The following is a 17,688-nucleotide window of genomic DNA, read 5'->3' as shown; positions in this document are numbered from 1 at the left end:
TCAGAGACCTGGATTGGGAAGAAATGGGGATAAAAGTTAATGGAGAATACCTTAGTAACTTGCGATTCGCTGATGATATTGCCTTGCTTAGTAACTCAGGGGACCAACTGCAATGCATGCTCACTGACCTGGAGAGGCAAAGCAGAAGGGTGGGTCTAAAAATTAATCTGCAGAAAACTAAAGTAATGTTTAACAGTCTCGGAAGAGAACAGCAATTTACAATTGGTAGCGAGGCACTGGAAGTGGTAAGGGAATACATCTACTTAGGGCAGGTAGTGACTGCGGATCCGGATCATGAGACAGAAATAATCAGAAGAATAAGAATGGGCTGGGGTGCGTTTGGCAGGCATTCTCAGATCATGAACAGCAGGTTGCCATTATCCCTCAAAAGAAAAGTGTATAATAGCTGTGTCTTACCAGTACTCACCTACGGGGCAGAAACCTGGAGGCTTACGAAAAGGGTTCTACTCAAATTGAGGACGACGCAACGAGCTATGGAAAGAAGAATGATAGGTGTAACGTTAAGGGATAAGAAAAGAGCAGATTGGGTGAGGGAACAAACGCGAGTAAATGACATCTTAGTTGAAATCAAGAAAAAGAAATGGGCATGGGCAGGACATGTAATGAGGAGGGAAGATAACCGATGGTCATTAAGGGTTACGGACTGGATTCCAAGGGAAGGGAAGCGTAGCAGGGGACGGCAGAAAGTTAGGTGGGCGGATGAGATTAAGAAATTTGCAGGGACGGCATGGCCACAACTAGTACATGACCGGGGTTGTTGGAGAAATATAGGAGAGGCCTTTGCCCTGCAGTGGGCGTAACCAGGCTGATGATGATGATGATGATGATGATGATGATGATGATGAAGAGCCAAGACATAAGTTTGCGTTTTCTTAGACTTTGATTTAGGCTTCATTTAGGCATTGTGGAGAGGCTAATGCAATGCCGCCACCGCTGCCGAGGAAGCGCGGAGGCGGGCGCCATCTGGTGGTGGTGCAAGGAATCCAGTGGCTGTGACGTCGCACGCGTCCTCTCCTGCGATTGGTTAACCTATTCGGCAGGAGAACAGCCACGCAGCACCCACAGTCACCAAAACGCGGTGAGGTTCGCAAAGAAACGCTTCGCTTTTAAAAGGGCTCAGGTGAAGAGACAATGTCTCCAATGCTATTCACTACATACCAAGAATAAGTATTCAAGCTATTAGACTGGGAAGACTTAGAAGTGAGGATCCATGGCCAATATCACAACAACCTCCGGTTGTTGTCCTGTTGAGCCATAAATGGGATGATATACAACAAATGATTGAGGACCTTAACCGAGAAAGTGTAAGGGTATATGGTCGAAGATTAATATGCAGAAGAGAAAGGTCATGTTCAATAGCTTGGCAAGGGAACGAAAATTCACGAACGCCAGTTAGCCTCAAAAGTCTGTTCAGGAGTAAGTTTATCTAAGTTAATTACTCAGTGGACACTGATCACGCGTAAGAAATTTCCAGAGAAACAAAAATGAGTTGGAATGCATACGGCATGCATTCCATAATGCTGTTAGTGAGCTGATGACTGTCGTTGAAACGAAAAGTGTATAATCATTGCATTCTACCGGTGCCAACGTATGGGGCAGAAACTGGGATGTTAACAACGAATGTCGAGAAAAAGTTAAGGACCGCGCAAAGAGCGATGGAACGAAAAATGTTAGGCGCAAGTTAAGAGACAGGAAGAAAGCGGTGCGGATCAAACAGGAAACGGGGATAGCCGATATTCTAGTTCACATCAAAAGAAAAAAAATGGAGCTCTTGATGCCATGTAAGGCGCCGGGCAGATAACCGCGGTGGACCATTACAGTTATAGAATGGGTGCCTTGGGAACCGAAGCGCAGGCGAGGACGGCGGGAAATTAGATGTGGTGACTCAAACAGTGCGTGGGATCTGCCCTTTTTACTTATCTTCCAGAGCCACCAGAAACCAGACCTTCGAAAATTTTGTTCTTCCTTTAAATAGACTTACTGGGCTTGAAGTTTGGAATGTGCAAATGGTAGAAATCAAACACGCGCACAGGTTTTCTTCCACGCTTAAGGAATAATTTCTTAGGTTGAACAAAACTTCTCAATGTTCTTGGTCATGATCTCAGTGCTCTTATAATTGCCACTTTTAAATATGTCGGGCTGCTCTTGGTCATGATGCTGACTTATAAGAGTATGTTCTTCCTTACTCTCCTTGCTACTCTTCAAATTGGCTGCAATGTGTTTGTTCACGATATAATTAGTATTTGTGTTTATCTTGCTAATAGCATATTTATGAGTTGTATAAAATGGGATATGTTAAGTTTTGTTGCTGTTGTTGCATTTTAGACCGGTTATTACTGTAATGTGTATATAATATGCGTATTAAATATTCATGTCAAATGTTTGGCTCTGAATATTCAGTGATAGGTTACAGCCATTCCGTATTAGTTAGGAGTAGTATTTGCCTAGCTGTTGCGGTGCTACTACTGGGCTCACAGCCAACCTTCGGGTCTGGTTCGAACCGGTTTTGAAAACTTTGTATGTATTAGGCCTGAAAAAGAAATTTTCTAATAAGACTTCCGTTCAACTGAAATAAAACTTATGTATTGTTCGTGTAAGCTTAGGTTAGACTTTTCAAAATAAATAAATAAATAAATAAATAAATAAATAAATAAATAAATAAATAAATAAATAAATAAATAAGGGTTTTGATAGAGCCATACTCCTGCCAAACCTTCTAAACATTGCCCGTATGCTTTGACCAGGCTACTGCAAAAGTTTGCCGAATAGAGAGTCCTTCATTTTCACTGAACCATTCGCCGCATGCAAGCTCGGTGCACACGCTGTTGCCCAGCTGTGTCACCCAGAATAAGCGTCGCGTCGACGAGCACGTGGGCGCCTGCCTGTTTCAAGTGGGCGTACGTGCAGCGCGAATTGCAGTGGTATTAGAGGTGCATGCTTATCATTAAAAAATATATACTAGTGGTGGCGTATGCCATACTCGGGACCGAAAAAAAAGTATTCCAAGTGCGATAGTATTCTACTCGTAGGTGATTATTAAAGACCACAATGACCTTGTTTACGCCATTAAGCCTACAGCAACTTGTTTTCATATGCGAGGTACTTTTTTGAGGTGGAATGCAAACTACTTATACCTTTTTGTACATCTCCAGCATGTTTCCGAAGATGATGTTTGGTGTTGGTCCAGGTATGCCGAGATTCTTGAAAAAGTTGAAGTGTTCTCTTCTTTTCCTGCGGAGAGATGAACCGTCAGGTGTTACACTAAACGTTTTCAAAGCCGGATTATTTCATTCGGGTGACTCTAGCAAATTATAACGGTTAAATTGTGTCGTATAAATAAATAAAATTGCTAATTTCCGTGCTTGCAATGACTCATACATGTTACACGATGCACATGAATGCTAATAAAGTCGCAGTTAAGCCGTTATCTAAAAGCAGTGACACCGATAGCTAGCAGACGCTTACGCAGTGAAAGATGTGTTTTGCTCAGTGTATCTGTGGGAATTATTCAAAGTTGGGCATATGCAATAAAATTTGTCCAGAGGGCTGTCATATGGAAGTCTGATGTTCTGATAAAGAAACGTCATTGGTGGCCAAGTTTAATTTTCAGTTTTTGATAAATTTATTTTTATGAATGATAAATATGTGATCTTAAGTGAAGAGAATGTACTGTCCTCTTTGGCGCATACACAAACCACCGCAACTGCAGTAGAGCGTTTCCTTTGCTCTAGAGACAGCGACGTCACGTGCACGAATCTCTTGGAAAAACACCATGACAACACGTGACCCGCGAATTTTGATGAAAAATTAGGTACAATGTTGCACTACTTTAACGCGTGAAGGCGAATGCGTGCAGCTCACATGGTAGTGCACTAAGTTATACGATCGGAGGGGTGAGACTTCTTGCAATACATAACGAGCCGCAGTGTGAAGTAAACGTATGGCACTGTAGGTCGACCTCCTCAACGACACATGCGAGCACCTAATGCACTACCTAAAGGTTTTTTCTTTCTTTCTTTCTTCTGTACTTTTCTTTGTTCCTTCATTCTTTCTTTAGTTCGTTCCTCCTATCTTTCTTTCTTTCGTTGCTCCTTTCGTTCTTTCTTCCTTTCATTTCTTCGTTCATATTCGGCCATAGCATCTTTGCTTGATTACAGGATGAACCATTCCTGATGATGATATTTTTTGCATCACTGAAGTACACGCCGCTTTCTTTCGGGTATGAGCCATCACAAAAAGCCACTATTTCGCCCTGAAAGACAGGCTAATGGGTATAGCTTCCAAATTTACCAGCAACGAGAGACACTTGAAAACACTTCGGGGCGTCCTATACAGGCATCTCCTAACGCTACAAAAAGGGCTTGGGCCTTGTTGCGGCCCCCACGAACTTCCGGCGAACAGAGACGTGAATGTCTTTCTTGTGAATAGTTAAGTACAATCTGTTTGATGTCTCTTCTGAAATCCTATTGTAACATCACAATCGCTTACTCGTATCATGCGATATATTTTTATATCTTTCTGTGATCTATTAGAGCATGATTCGAGGCTATCCATGATTGTCGCTCGTCTTACGCTGTCTCTGAACTGCGCAACTTATTTATCTCTTGCAACATATATTTGCATGTTTTCGTTATAATATTTGTATACCAGGCGCTTTTCCTTTTCAATAACGAAATGATTTTCAAAAATAGCTGTTGGCTGACAGAAAACTTCTCCTAACAGAGCTGAATTACTCGAAGAAGATGACGTTGCTGTCCTGCAAACACACACACATGAAACAGAGCAATTGACTAATTAAAAAAAATATTTGCGTACAAACCTATGACCAAGTCTAGATCACATATAACAATTTACGAATTGGAGCCAGTGAGCTCGGAAGGCATCTGTGCTTCTTGTAAATGCCTCCTGCACTACATAAGGAGTTTTCATTAAATAGTTTCTGGAACAACACTGTAATCTGGTGCAAGTTTGACAGATTATTTTAAAACTGTTCCTAGATTCAAAATTTGTTTTAAGTGGACGATTCAAATTTGTTTAAGTGGACGGAAGTCATTGACTCGAATTTGTACATTGCAACATGTGCCCTAACGTAATTCGTTATAAGGGAAATAAGCAAAAATGTCCAATTTCTCAATTGTGCATTTCAATTCCTCGTGCTGGTAACGACAACCAATTCCAGCAATCCATCTTACAGAAAACTGTGCTACCTGCCGTAGATGATTACAAGAATTCTATCAAGTTAAAAAAATTGTGTTATCTTATTACTAAAGAGGCTTCCTTTTTCCTTTACTACTGTGAAATAATACTTTTATAACTTTTCTATCATTTAGCGATTAGTTCTAGCTACATTGTCAGGTTAGGAGACTGTTTAGTAGCGAAACTCTCAATTTTATCGCCGTCACTAAATAAGAAGCGAATGTGTTTCGAAAGCGAAGACAACAGCTATCGCTGTGACATACTACCCCAAACGGCAATGTACTCACATGAGCCAGTGCACGACGAAAAGGAGCACGGTGGCTACAACGAGCTCCCACATGACGTAGCACGTTTTTCAGCCTTATCCTGCATAAAATCATGACGGGAAATAATCAGGAAACATAAGTGCGGGAAAAAGAAATGAAAAGTGCGATACTAGTACGAAGATGACATGTGACAACGAAAATAGCTTTGTGCACAACGAGCCAATCGGCTTGATTTAATTAGTAGATTATGGTGAACTTGTACTTGCATCAGATGTTCCCTTTCAGGACTACTTAACCGTGGCATTGGTGCGTGCGCGCGCAAGATTGTTTTCATGGCACACTGGGCATGAGCTTCTGATACGTAACGCGATGCAAATGAGTAGCTACTTCTGGACATTTTCTTTCAAGTCGTCATATTTAGTAGACCTGTGTGTTTGTCTGCTTGTAGCATTTGTGTGTGATATGGAGAAACGGATAGCCTCATTTTCTGAGCCTCCCTCTTCCATTACAACAACAACAACAACAACAACAACAACAACAACAACAACAACAACAACAACAACAACAACAACAACAACAACAACAACAACAACAACAACAACAACAACAACAACAACAACAACGACGACGACGACGACGACGACGACGACGAAAGCAACACCGGGTGCGTCGGCTGAAAACGTCACAGATGATGACAACTTGAAGATGTAATCGTAACAGAGGACCACCGACGGCTTCTTAAAAGTCAGCTAAGGCGGAAAAAATGCGAAGGTCGACAGAGGCAACAAATGACGAAGGTCATGCAAACGAACCAAGACTTTTGACGCCAAGGGAGACTATAACGCCTTTCCGCGTTCTGTAGCTTTACTTGCTTGTTTATTTATTTTCACAATACTGCAGACATGCAGTTAAAGCACGAAACGGGAGCTTGAGTATGTCAATGGTATATTTCATTCCCCATGAACAGTTGAGCATATAATAAACAGAGCACAATTGAAGGGAACAAAAGTACAAGATAACGCACTAAGAGCAGGCACAAAATGGCTACGTGGTCTAATATGGCTCCTTCGTTTCGCTGTGGAGCATGCTATAAATCTCGATGTAATAAGGTAGGCAGCAGTCGCACGTTCTGTCAGACAAAGTGTACACACACATATGCATACTAAAAAAGAGGATCCGGCAGAACTTATCTCGCTAAAGCTGTCGACGTTTATGCGATTTTGCATTCGAGTGATGTAAAGACATACCGTATTGCTTTGGGCACCTTTATTCGCAAACTGTAGGGGCCGCTCTGATATTTCTATTTCTTCGGCTGTAGGCGCTTCATGGCTGTATGGGTCTAAAATAAGTGCGTTTGGGTAAATGTATTCCCGCTAGTACACTCGGGCGGCGTCTCCCACGATTAGGGCAGGAGCTTGCGGTGTATATAGTGAAAGCGGAAAGCATGGGATTCGTCATCTCTATCACCGAGTGAATGGGAGATGAAAGAGAAAGCAAAGGGGAGGTTAACGAGAGGACAGCCCCGGTCGACTGCCCTTTACTGTAGAATAGGAAAGAAGGGGTACGAAAAACTCTGTGGCAATTTAACGGTTCGTGCGAGATAGATGCCTTAGCATTATGTCGCGCCTCTTTGAGGCCCCGGATTCATTACTAATAGCGCATTCACCGCATTGCAAAGAGTTATTCAGGAGCCCAAACGACACATCTCCTGCCTCGTCGAGGAGCGAAGTGCGTGTTACGGTGGTTTGCGCCGGACCAACGGTGGGTTGCTCTCTCTCTCTCTCTCTCTCTCTCTCTATATATATATATATATATATATATATATATATATATATATATATATATATATATATATAATGCTGTTTGCCCGGCCTTCTTTCTTCCGACGTGTTATCAGTGCTATCAAGTTTCGCCACTTCAGCACAGGATGTACTCGCTGCCTACATCAAGGGCACACTGCAGCAGCTTCTATAGAGATGCTCCGAAGCACGACAGGCTTTTCGCATTGATTTGTACTACTCTGCCGCGTGCCTTGTAACAGATTCTAGAACGGTTGCGATAGATGCCTCTTATCTGGTACATGCACGATGACGTGCTTTTATTACCGACTTTGTCTTAGCTATGGAATAAGTCACTGATGTCGGCTGGTCGTGGAGGCCGCTATCGCCACCGCCGAGCTCTTCCTTGTTTTGACGAGCGCAATATCGTGAGATGAAGAGTTTTCGACACGACGCTGTCCTTGTCTAGCTTGCCTCCTTGCGCGCCCGTTATCACCATCTCAAGGCAATATTTTCAATATTTCAACTACTAAAAATACCTATACGATAGGTACCTCCCAATACATTTCATTCTCCGAGGCTCGACCTACACGTAACAAGCATGCGCACACATTGACAGAATACGCGTGTAAAAATGACACATTTAAGTATTCTTTCTTCCCGCTCGCAATAGCGGAATGGAACCAACTTGATCCTACTATCACCAACATTGAATCATTATCCGAATTTATCTCACAAATAGAAAAAACTGTGTGTGAATAACAGTACCTATTATGCATGCAGGGACACCGGCACAAATTGCTTTATTCGTTAGGAAATTTTAATAAACACTCTAATTTTCGACAGCTTATTCGTTTGCCATAATGATTCTCAAACACTCGTAGTTTTATTTTAGTTACTTCTGATTTTATTACTTGCCCTTAGTAATATCTGTGTTATTATTATAAAGCATCTTGCTCTTTTCCATTTCCTTTTCTTTTTCATTATTTACTATTCCATTTGATCTTAACGTGGTTTACTTGTATAGTACTTGCACTGCTTATGTCGTTTTTTACTTTTTGTATAATCTATACTTTGATTTCCTTGCATTGTAGAGCTGAATTACTTATTGTACTGCCCAGCTGCCACGCTCTCGAAGGAGAGCAGCCGTATTGAAAATAAATAAATAAATAAATAAATATGACCACAGTAAATGCGCCCGCGTCAGCAGAAAAAGACGAAGAGTCATTGGATTGAACGAGGAAGAAGAAGGGAAGGACGTTTGCTCCGCCGTTCATTGACGATTGGGACCGGACGGCCGTACACATACCAGCAGAAATGCTGCACAGCAAAAATGACGGCTATGCATTCATGTTCGGTCACGCTATAATTGCATTCAGGCGTGCTTAACCTGCTACTCGCATAGGGCATGACGTTCTCCTTCCGCTAATGTCGTTGAACTGCACCGATGCCCATGCAGCAGTCATCAGTGCAGAGAAAGAGAGTGAGCGAGGGAGAAAGAAAGAAAGGAAACATATTTATTGAACTGTTTAGTTTAAGGTGTTGATCCTGACTTCAGGTAGCCATGTGTCGTCTTGGCTCAACCGGCCCTGTCGACCAGCGCTCGGTCGGGGCGGCTGGGTCGAAATGCTGAGCAACAGGGCCCCTCGATAATATATTGTGACCTCAGCGAAGGCTTGAAACAATTTTTAAAAGCAGTGCAGTAGAGACATGGCATTTAGGCAATATGTTAGTCACTGTAGGGAGTCCAAAAATACGTGACACTGCGGTTATAGCTTTAATTATCGCTTTACCGGGTATGTTTTATTTCTTCAACTGAAGGTGGTGAGTACAAAAAGTATCTTTCCGCTAGGACTGCCGAGATCAGCGGCTGTTCAGAGAGGCGCGAGTGCCGAGTGTGGCAAGAATAAATTTTTGAATATGTCGCAACTATACTGAAGCCCGTTCTTGAAGAACGTAATAAAACTGTCTTAAATAGAATACAGAATTAGCTACGTTGAAGTTGATACATCTTTGGTTTGAGTTCGAGAATAGAAGGCAAGAAAAGAAGAAAAAAGGTATCTCCAATATCAAACTGTCTTTTCTATTTTCGTGCGACCCTCTTCACTTTAAGACCGTACGACGGGGTTATCGGTCCTCCAATTCTTTGGCTGAAAGAAAAATAAACACGATGATCCTCAAGTGTAGCGACTGAAGAACAGCCCTCACTCATACCGCACTTTTTCGAGTGCTCTGCACCGAGTGTACTCGCGAGTACACAGCGCGCAAGTTCCTGCCCAAGAAAGCTTCGAGTGCTTAGACGCGATGACAGTCGCGAACGTTGCATTTCTCGCGCATCGAGACCTCGCTGCGTTGGGTGCGCCTTCGAAGGTTCAGAGACCCTTTGAAATCTATCTGCTGGCCAAGCGCCGACTCCTGCAGTTCAATTGCTTGAAGACGCCAGTGCATGGCGACCGCAGTTGTCGTGAACGCCGGTCCCTTATATCCGCAAAAGCCCTACGCCGCAAGGCTACTCTCATATTTGGCATAAACCAAACCTCAGTGCACCTAAAGAGCGCGGTCACGTCCCGCTACTACTTTGTGGGGCCAGAGTTCGAATCCGCTTGGTGCATTGCACGTTTTCTACTTTCTATACTTTTATAGACTCCTAAATCACTTTTGGGTTGCTGCGAAGGACGCTGGCGGACACTGGCTGACATAAAAAGATGTCGCGGTTTCGCTTGAAAGTCGAAGCATTGATAGCTTTGACAGAGTGTACGACAGCTGCTCGATGTAAGGCTGGTAGTTTTATCGAACGTCAGAATGGCAGTAAGAATTCGCTTACCAACTAAATTAACGAGCATTGTGTCACGTGCACGCAGAAAAACATGAACAGATTTCACTCGATGACCCCGAACACTCGCTGTCGCAACACTGGCACGGTGAAGAGCGCAAAGGGAGAGCAGTGAAAGCTTCGCACGGCCTCTCGCTTCAACGTGACTCAGAAACGTCACATTACGCACCCTCTAGGCACTATGGGCGGCAGGCAGCGCACATAAAGCCATCAGCCATCTCGGTTCGCCCTGTCTTTTCACACGCCGGAGATTGTCCCCAAGAAAACTTTAAGGATGCTTAAGCTTGGCCTTTAGAAGTTCAACGCGATAGCTATAAGATATCCCCGACTGCTTCTCACGCTTCCTGGCAACTGCAGCTTCTGTAACCACAATGTTTACCGGGAAACGCTGGTGGCAAACGCTATGCGCAAAGGCGAACTTTCTGGTTGAAGCGCGGCCTCTTGCGTGGGCCGATCCAGGAGGTAGTGAACAGCCGCGCCAAAAAAGAAGTTGCATAATTTTAAGGTTCCTGTTATTCTTTCGCGCATTTAATATTTAAGTCTGAGAAAATTTAACATAAAACACGAGCTGGTCGCTTTTTGTTTCATGCCATTTGTTTATGGGCTGTCATTCTCCAAATTTCGGGTAATAGCTTTGTCGAGAATGCAAGACAAGGTATGAGCAACTTCAGCGGTAGAATCGTGCGGCAATATAACCCGCATATACCGCATGCCATACAGCAAGGCGTGGTATGTACATATACCTAAATATATGCGGCAATTTTCGCTCACGGACAACTCCGCCGACGCCGGATTTGCTGCGACACGGGGCCGTTAACGCTACCTTCGCTAATAGGGCACGCGGGCCGCGTATGCGCTCAGCCGCGCGCACAGCCACGCGCAGCCACAGCGGGGCTCGACGACGAGACGCACGCTCGTTCTGCTCTCCAAAGCGCGTGCATGATGTCGTGGCCTCCAACATCGGGCACACGGATACGGCGGCGTGCATGATGCCACGTTCTCCACGGCCCATTCTTGCACCCTAGGCACAAGTTGCGCCGGGGCGCTATAGGATCTTATCATACTTCTAGCTTTCTGACTTTATTTTCCTTTAAGACCCCCGTTGGGGTGTTACGTAAGGGGACTTCAACTTTATTACGGAACGTCACGGCAATGGCGACGATTATGACGAAAATTCTCCTGGAGTCTCCCTACAATTGCTATTGCAATAAAATGACTTTGTGAATAGGGGCCCAGCACCCGTATTCATAAAGCTTCTTCGTTAGCGCTAATCAGCCGCAAGCAGTCGAGCAAAAAAGAAAGAAAGAAAATCTAGCTGGGTCCTCGGCCGTACATAATATCAAAAAGCGGACTCGCTCAGAATTTCTAGTCCACGCCGGTTTAGCTTTATAGCTGAGAATGGGCCATTCGGAAAAGAACACGCCTTAGTCGCATCCTCATCATCACTTCTCAAATACGTACCTCTCCTTCCCGTTCTCCTTCTCCGCAGATAAGAATAGCAATTGAAAAATGAATAGGACCTCTCTGCGCTCCCTTCATAAACTCTACTCTCTCTCTTTCTTTCTCAATGAAGCTTCGCTTCGCATAGAATCCCCCTCTTACGTTGAGTCTGCTTAATTTTTTTATCCGTTGATTACGTGTGACATGAAGCGTAATCTCTCTACGCGTAATCTTTCCGTAGAGCTTAGCAGCATCGTCGAACTTTCTTCGAACATAAATGTATGCTTGTTTCCTGTAATTTTTATTTGCTTATGCGAAGAAACTCGCACTGGTTCGAGCCAGATTGAAACATTATTTCTTCACTCCGCAGTTTAATCGAAACTGGACCATTTCGGCTGAACCGGACCAAAAAACGGAACTAAAACGAAAAGTTTCGGCTCGGCCCTCTGTTGGCAATACGCCGTGTCGCTACATTGCTCCAGTGTTAATTGCGTTAGCGTCGACGATTCACCTTGAGTTTACCTCATGCTGGTGTCACTGCCCTTCTTATCACTAATCGTTTATCTCTGTCCGGGTTCGATAGTGGTGTACTTGCCGGTGCATTCATAGGTTATCGCTGACTATTGTCACGCATGGACCTACATGTTCGAGGAATCTTGTAGTCTCTGATAAAGTGTACGTGCGCGCGTGCTCTAACCATTCACAATGAGAACGAACGCGCGCTATTCGAAAGTGAGAACTATCGAGGATAACGTTGAAAACACGCCAAGCATTCGCGTCCGAAGAAGAAAAGAAAAAGTAGAGGGCACTTTCTTATAGTTGTTGTGGCAGCACAGCAGCTATTTTATTGCAGAGCCTGAGGTTTGAGTTCAATTCCCGGCCCCATGCAGCGCTGACAGTGCGCCGCGTTGGTAGTGTAGGAGCAAGTGTGTGTTTATATATAGGCGAGCGTGAAAGAAACAACAAAGCAGAAGACTCAGCTAACCTTAGTCGTCATTTCTCGAACACCGAAAATATCAAGTTTCGAGCCTAGGCTCGGCAAGCGAGAGAAGGCGTAGAAATGAAAGATAGCTGGGGACTCCGCTGTGAAGTTCCCACTATATACCGATTACCGCGGCGTCTTGGATCATTGTTTTGATAATAAAAGAAGTATTGTTTAGAAAATTCCAGTTCATAGATGTCCAAAACGAGCAAGATTACTTTAGAGTCCCTGAAGCAGCGAACGCGCGGGTTTCTGCGGGAAATGGGAAAACTGCGGCCTTTATTTTCTCCGCTGTAATAAACCAGTGTCGGTGAAATAAAAGTAAAATGTACTCCTGAAATAACGCTTTGTGATATTAAAGAGAGTTAGCTTTCATTTTTAATCTTTTCGAAAGAATCCCGAATGATAATAAATTATTATTGGGGCATTGCTACAGCGCCTTTTTGGCGGCAGCCCAGGTTTTGCCACTGGATATTTAAGCTCACCAATTAGTAAAAAAATTACGCAGAGTCTCCACTGAAGTTATCTAATTATGCGCAAGCATTGTGCCACTTGCTCATATCGACGCAACCCGGTATCATTAGAAATCTTATCAAACTTTATCGGACCAGTATAAACCCTTTTCAACCCTTATCGATCGCTATCAACCTTACGGGACTCGATTCGACCCTTATAAACCATGATCAATCCTTATCGGTTGTTATCATCATTATCGCTATCGATCCAATCCTTATCAACTTTATCAGACATGATCCAACTCTTAAAAACCTTCATCGCTCCTTATCAGAATTACGGCGACCATAATGAGCCTTTATCGCTCTTCACTTTATCCATCCGCGTCGAACCATTATCAACTATGATGAGACCCATATAACCCCTCATCATTTCTTATCATCCTTATAAGTTAATTGACTGCTTATCTGTCTGTGTTACGTGACGGGAAGCGCATGAACCCTCAGACATCGGTGGAATTTCGGTACCCAACGGAAGGCGCATTCCGCGACCACCGAAGCGCATCGGCGATGTGGAGTGCTTGGCATTTAATTTTCGCAAAATCGGAATTTTTCTAATCTCTACAATGCTGCAAGACGACTCTACATGAGGTCCTAGAGATGGCTTTTATTGAACCATCCCCAAATTTTCAACAATGCCTCCATAAATAGCATTTTCCTTCGACATTTTGTTTTGTACCGCCTGTACGACATACATGAGCCCTCAGATATCTGTGGTACCGATGGCTATTCCCACAATGCATGGGATCATGCATTGTGGGAATCAATGCTATGCGAAACATTTGGAATATAGTGTCTATTCAGCATCGCTTGGGGTTCTGCAAAAGCGTTGCCAGATGAACCAACATTGTTGTGGGGGTGCGATGAAAGGAGCATGGTGAACGACCACGGCGGCGCCGATCGCCATCTCCACCGTCAGCGTGACGACCGTTTTAAACATGAAGCGCGAAGAAATGGTACGATCTCTCTTCGTGCTTCCCAATGCGCGCTCCCACGATCTTGCGTGCCTGAACCGTTCAAAAACAGTAACGACGATAGATGTACCAAAAGCCATACTATACTCTGTAAAATATCGTATTATATTCGATAAGCTTCAGTCCATGAATTTCCTTAAGTATATAACTGCTTGGATCTGTGAATTTATGAGAGATAGAGAGTTTTATTGTTATCAACGCCGCATTTCGACGTCTAAACAGAAGCAGACAAGAGGAGTGCCACAGGGTGCCGTTCTTTTCCCTATCTTATTTAACATTTTGCTAAGTACAATTCCTTTGTCTCTGGAAGTACATGTTTATGTTTATGTGTTTATGTTTAACTGGCTGGACAGCCTGGCTCAGTTCCGGGGACGTCGACCGACAGCTTGAACTGGTAGACTGGGCTGAGAAGGCCAAGCAGGCCCAGGGCCTTACTTGAGCCCGATCCCTCAGCCACCTCCCACTTTCCCCTTCCCCTTTTTAATAAAGTTTGCGACCACCACCACGGAAATGCTCTAGCCATACAGAGCTTCTCTGTAAAAACAAAACACAGCGATGCCAAGAATAGAGGTTGGAGAGTTCGTGCTAGTGAGAAAAGAGCTGTCGACCTCAAGCTGAAATCACAAAGGGCCATACTCTGTTGTCAAAATAGCAAGCCAACAAGAAATCTTAAAGACTGTCTGGTATGTAGGCCCCAATGGCCCCATTGAATTAGCCTCTATATAGCAAACGTGTTTAAATGCCATCCCAGGAGCGATAAAAACAAAGGCGGGGGCAGTGAAGCGTACTCATGCAGTTGAAGTAGAAGACAAGAAAAATTCCGCGCTAAGGGAGTTCGGGAGCACAGGAGAATAAAGTGTGCAGTTAGAAATTGTGACATGAAGAATATTCTATCCGTTTATTATGTGCGGGCTTGCTAGGAAACGTACAAAATAAAAATAAGCCTTGAGAAAGAAAGAAAACCGTCACACTTACACACGATCAAATCTTTTCAAAATCATTCTGCGCGCAGTGCAAAAACAAGGGAATAGCACCCATACGCTTGCTCGCAACCCGCGTTCACGAATTGAAACGTCACTGTAACGTTTTTGTTGTTTTGTTTTGCAAGAACCCTTGTCAAACATGTGATTGAGTTAGTAGTTCACATCTACCGCTGCTGCACTCACAAGCGGTGCGCACAAGCAGAAATGCCGTGGACCAGTCGCTCAATTTTCTATCCCCTTCATTAATGCAACCCTGCCATCGCTAGTGGTATGCCGATGGCCGCGGCGCAGACAGGAGTGGCTGTCACGAATTGGATGTGAAGCTCCACAACCCCCACATTTAATCTCTCGCAAGCCGCGTGCCTGCACTTTATCTTTACCATAAATCTTGTCTCAACACATTCATGGAATTTAAAACGAGCTTCCCGGATGTTTAACGTCGTCTAATCCTGCCCAAGCTTTGTGTGGAACGCTGCTTTCGAGCTCGAACGCAGCAAACTACAGAAAAGCTTTACCAGCTGCTATAAGTTCACTGTCACTGCATCAGAACTTCCGTCAGCCTCGCGCTTGTTTTAGCACTATACCGCAGCTGACTTACGCGTCGCAGTGGTGTTATCTTTGTCTAAAGTTGAAGTCAGGTGCAAGTCCTAGCAGCGTTGTTGTGAAATTATGCACTTCAGCTGTTCGTATTATCTGTTTCCACATTTGGACTGAAATTCTGTTTCTACTCGCCCTCAATGAGGTAAATAACGTAACAGTATGCTCGTGCGTCCCCTGTATTATTTAAGTCCAAAACAGGTAAAAGGATAGGCGCAAAATGCATGCTGCTTGAAGATACCTTCAAACATTCCTGCACAGTCGGTGGTGGAGGTAGATAGTCAATACCATCGTTGGCGGCAATTCCGCGATTGAACTGAGGGTAGTTTTACAGCAGGCGTTCTATTTAACAGCCGTCCGTAGCCATTCAGTGCAGAGTGGTTTCGAGTTCTTATCTTACGGGCGAAAAAAAGAAATTAAAAGAAGGAGCACCGTTCCACATATACAGACCTGAGGATGAACGCTGCTTGCCAGTTTCAAGACCAGCAGTACCTGTCGAATGGCATGAGCAAAATGAGCAAACGAAATTTATTAATAAAACCACAGACTGAATGCAAAGTTGCCAAGTCTGACTCAACTATGGAGCCAGGAAAGCCGCCGGGCATCAAATTAGACGTGTTTTCCTTTTTTTTGAAGAAAAAATATGAGGTTTAAGAGATGATGCCTTTAATCCGCGCTTGGTACTCGTTTGCCCATAATAATTAAAATAATAAAGGCCACGGGCACGAGAAAATTACGTAACATACACCTAAACGTAAAGGCAACTGATAGAAATAAGTCGAACACGCATAATCTGAAAATCAAGCTATACATATGAATAGGTGAAACACATTGAGCCAAGTCACCTAACTCGTAAAAAAATCCCAGGAAGGAATTACACGACATAATCCTGTTCACCTATCCTTCCGTCTCTACCGTGTTCAGGTTACTGTTACGACGGCTAATTGCCCATTGCAAATTCGAAATGAAACACCGTGCTTGCACGGAGCGAATGCAGGTGTCCCGAACCGCAAAATCTTTCGAAGCGCAGGATCCAAGAAGAATGAAGATTTGATCAAGCCGATGCATCCACCGTCTAATCAAAAGTAGCTATAGATATACACTTTCCCGGCAGATTTCTCGCATAACTTGCAGGCTTAGGCCTTTTGGTAGAATGAACACTGGGAAATATATGCTGCGAAAGATTTGCATCGGCTCCGTTAACGTCATAACTGTTCGTACTCACGAGAAGAAAAAATACTGTTGGGAAATGCTCCTGGCTGTGTCCTGTCGTCCACGCTTCCTGCTTGCACGGCCGCACTCGACCGCAGTCCGTGCTCGCGCTGTGAAGATCAGCGCTCAGACCGCGGAACCGGGGGACCGACTAATAATGGCTCCTTGAGCCCGCGCTGCACTGAAGAGGCGAGCTGTGTCGGCGGTGTGGTATATGAACGCCGTGTCTAATATGAAAGGAAACAGATAAAGAAAAGTGGGGGATAGGGTGAGGGTTCTCGCTGGGCTGCACTTTCTGTTGCTTTATGCTCTCCCTCTCTCTCTCTTCCATTACTGTGCTGTCCGTGCACCTCTGCGAGCTCTTTCTACGTGTGCGTTTTTCTTTCTTTTTTTGTCGGCACTCTCGCCACAGTGGGGAGGTGCACCCGGGGACACCTGTACCCGCTACAGTCGCCGTCTCGAACGAAAACCGACGCTCTCTTGAAAAGGGTGACGCCACGGGAAGCAGATAAGAGACGATGGAGGTGCGGAGATGTCGAGGTCATTGCGACACCTTTTACGCCAGAGCGTACGCACGCTCTCCGGTCGGCTCGTGCTTCCCAAATCACCAATCATTCCATAGCGCTTGATGCGGGATTTGCCACTCGGTCGATTACATTCCAACAATACTCGTGATAGCGAACGATCGGCCACTGCATACGGGGCAGAGTTCGTTCGGATATGAAGTCGCACGCAATGTGTTACCGGTATCTGTTTCATATTTACGTAGCATTACAATTAAGATCAAACACGGCCGAAGAATGAAACGCGTCGGTTGCGCTATATATTTTATCCGGGATCCGGAAGCGGACTTACACTAATTAAGTGTACGCATAAATGCATTGCGCCAGCTTG

The 17,688-nt window shown here is 44.3% G+C and overlaps 1 protein-coding gene across 2 annotated transcripts in view; it reads right to left on the bottom strand.

The window, feature by feature from the left end:
- The window catches only part of LOC135921184 (thromboxane-A synthase-like), a 40,609-nt gene extending 23,599 nt beyond the window's left edge, over positions 1-17,010 (bottom strand). Inside the window, exons 1-4 of one of the 2 annotated variants that reach the window (XM_070539664.1) lie at positions 16,808-17,010; positions 16,033-16,074; positions 5,505-5,583; positions 3,156-3,252 (exon numbers count right to left, since the gene is read on the bottom strand). In XM_070539664.1, coding sequence (XP_070395765.1) covers positions 3,156-3,252; positions 5,505-5,557 — 150 coding nt within the window. In that variant the 5' untranslated portion in view covers positions 5,558-5,583; positions 16,033-16,074; positions 16,808-17,010. The remainder of the gene's footprint in view (positions 1-3,155; positions 3,253-5,504; positions 5,584-16,032; positions 16,075-16,807) is intronic. The other variant, XM_070539663.1, reaches the window with a different exon arrangement.
- Between the last annotated feature and the right edge of the window lie 678 nt (positions 17,011-17,688).

This window comes from Dermacentor albipictus, chromosome 5 (assembly GCF_038994185.2).
Source record: "Dermacentor albipictus isolate Rhodes 1998 colony chromosome 5, USDA_Dalb.pri_finalv2, whole genome shotgun sequence".
NCBI classification, from domain to species: domain Eukaryota; kingdom Metazoa; phylum Arthropoda; class Arachnida; order Ixodida; family Ixodidae; genus Dermacentor; species Dermacentor albipictus.
Note: the sequence above shows the minus strand (reverse complement) of the source record. Positions and strands in the feature narration are given on the sequence as shown.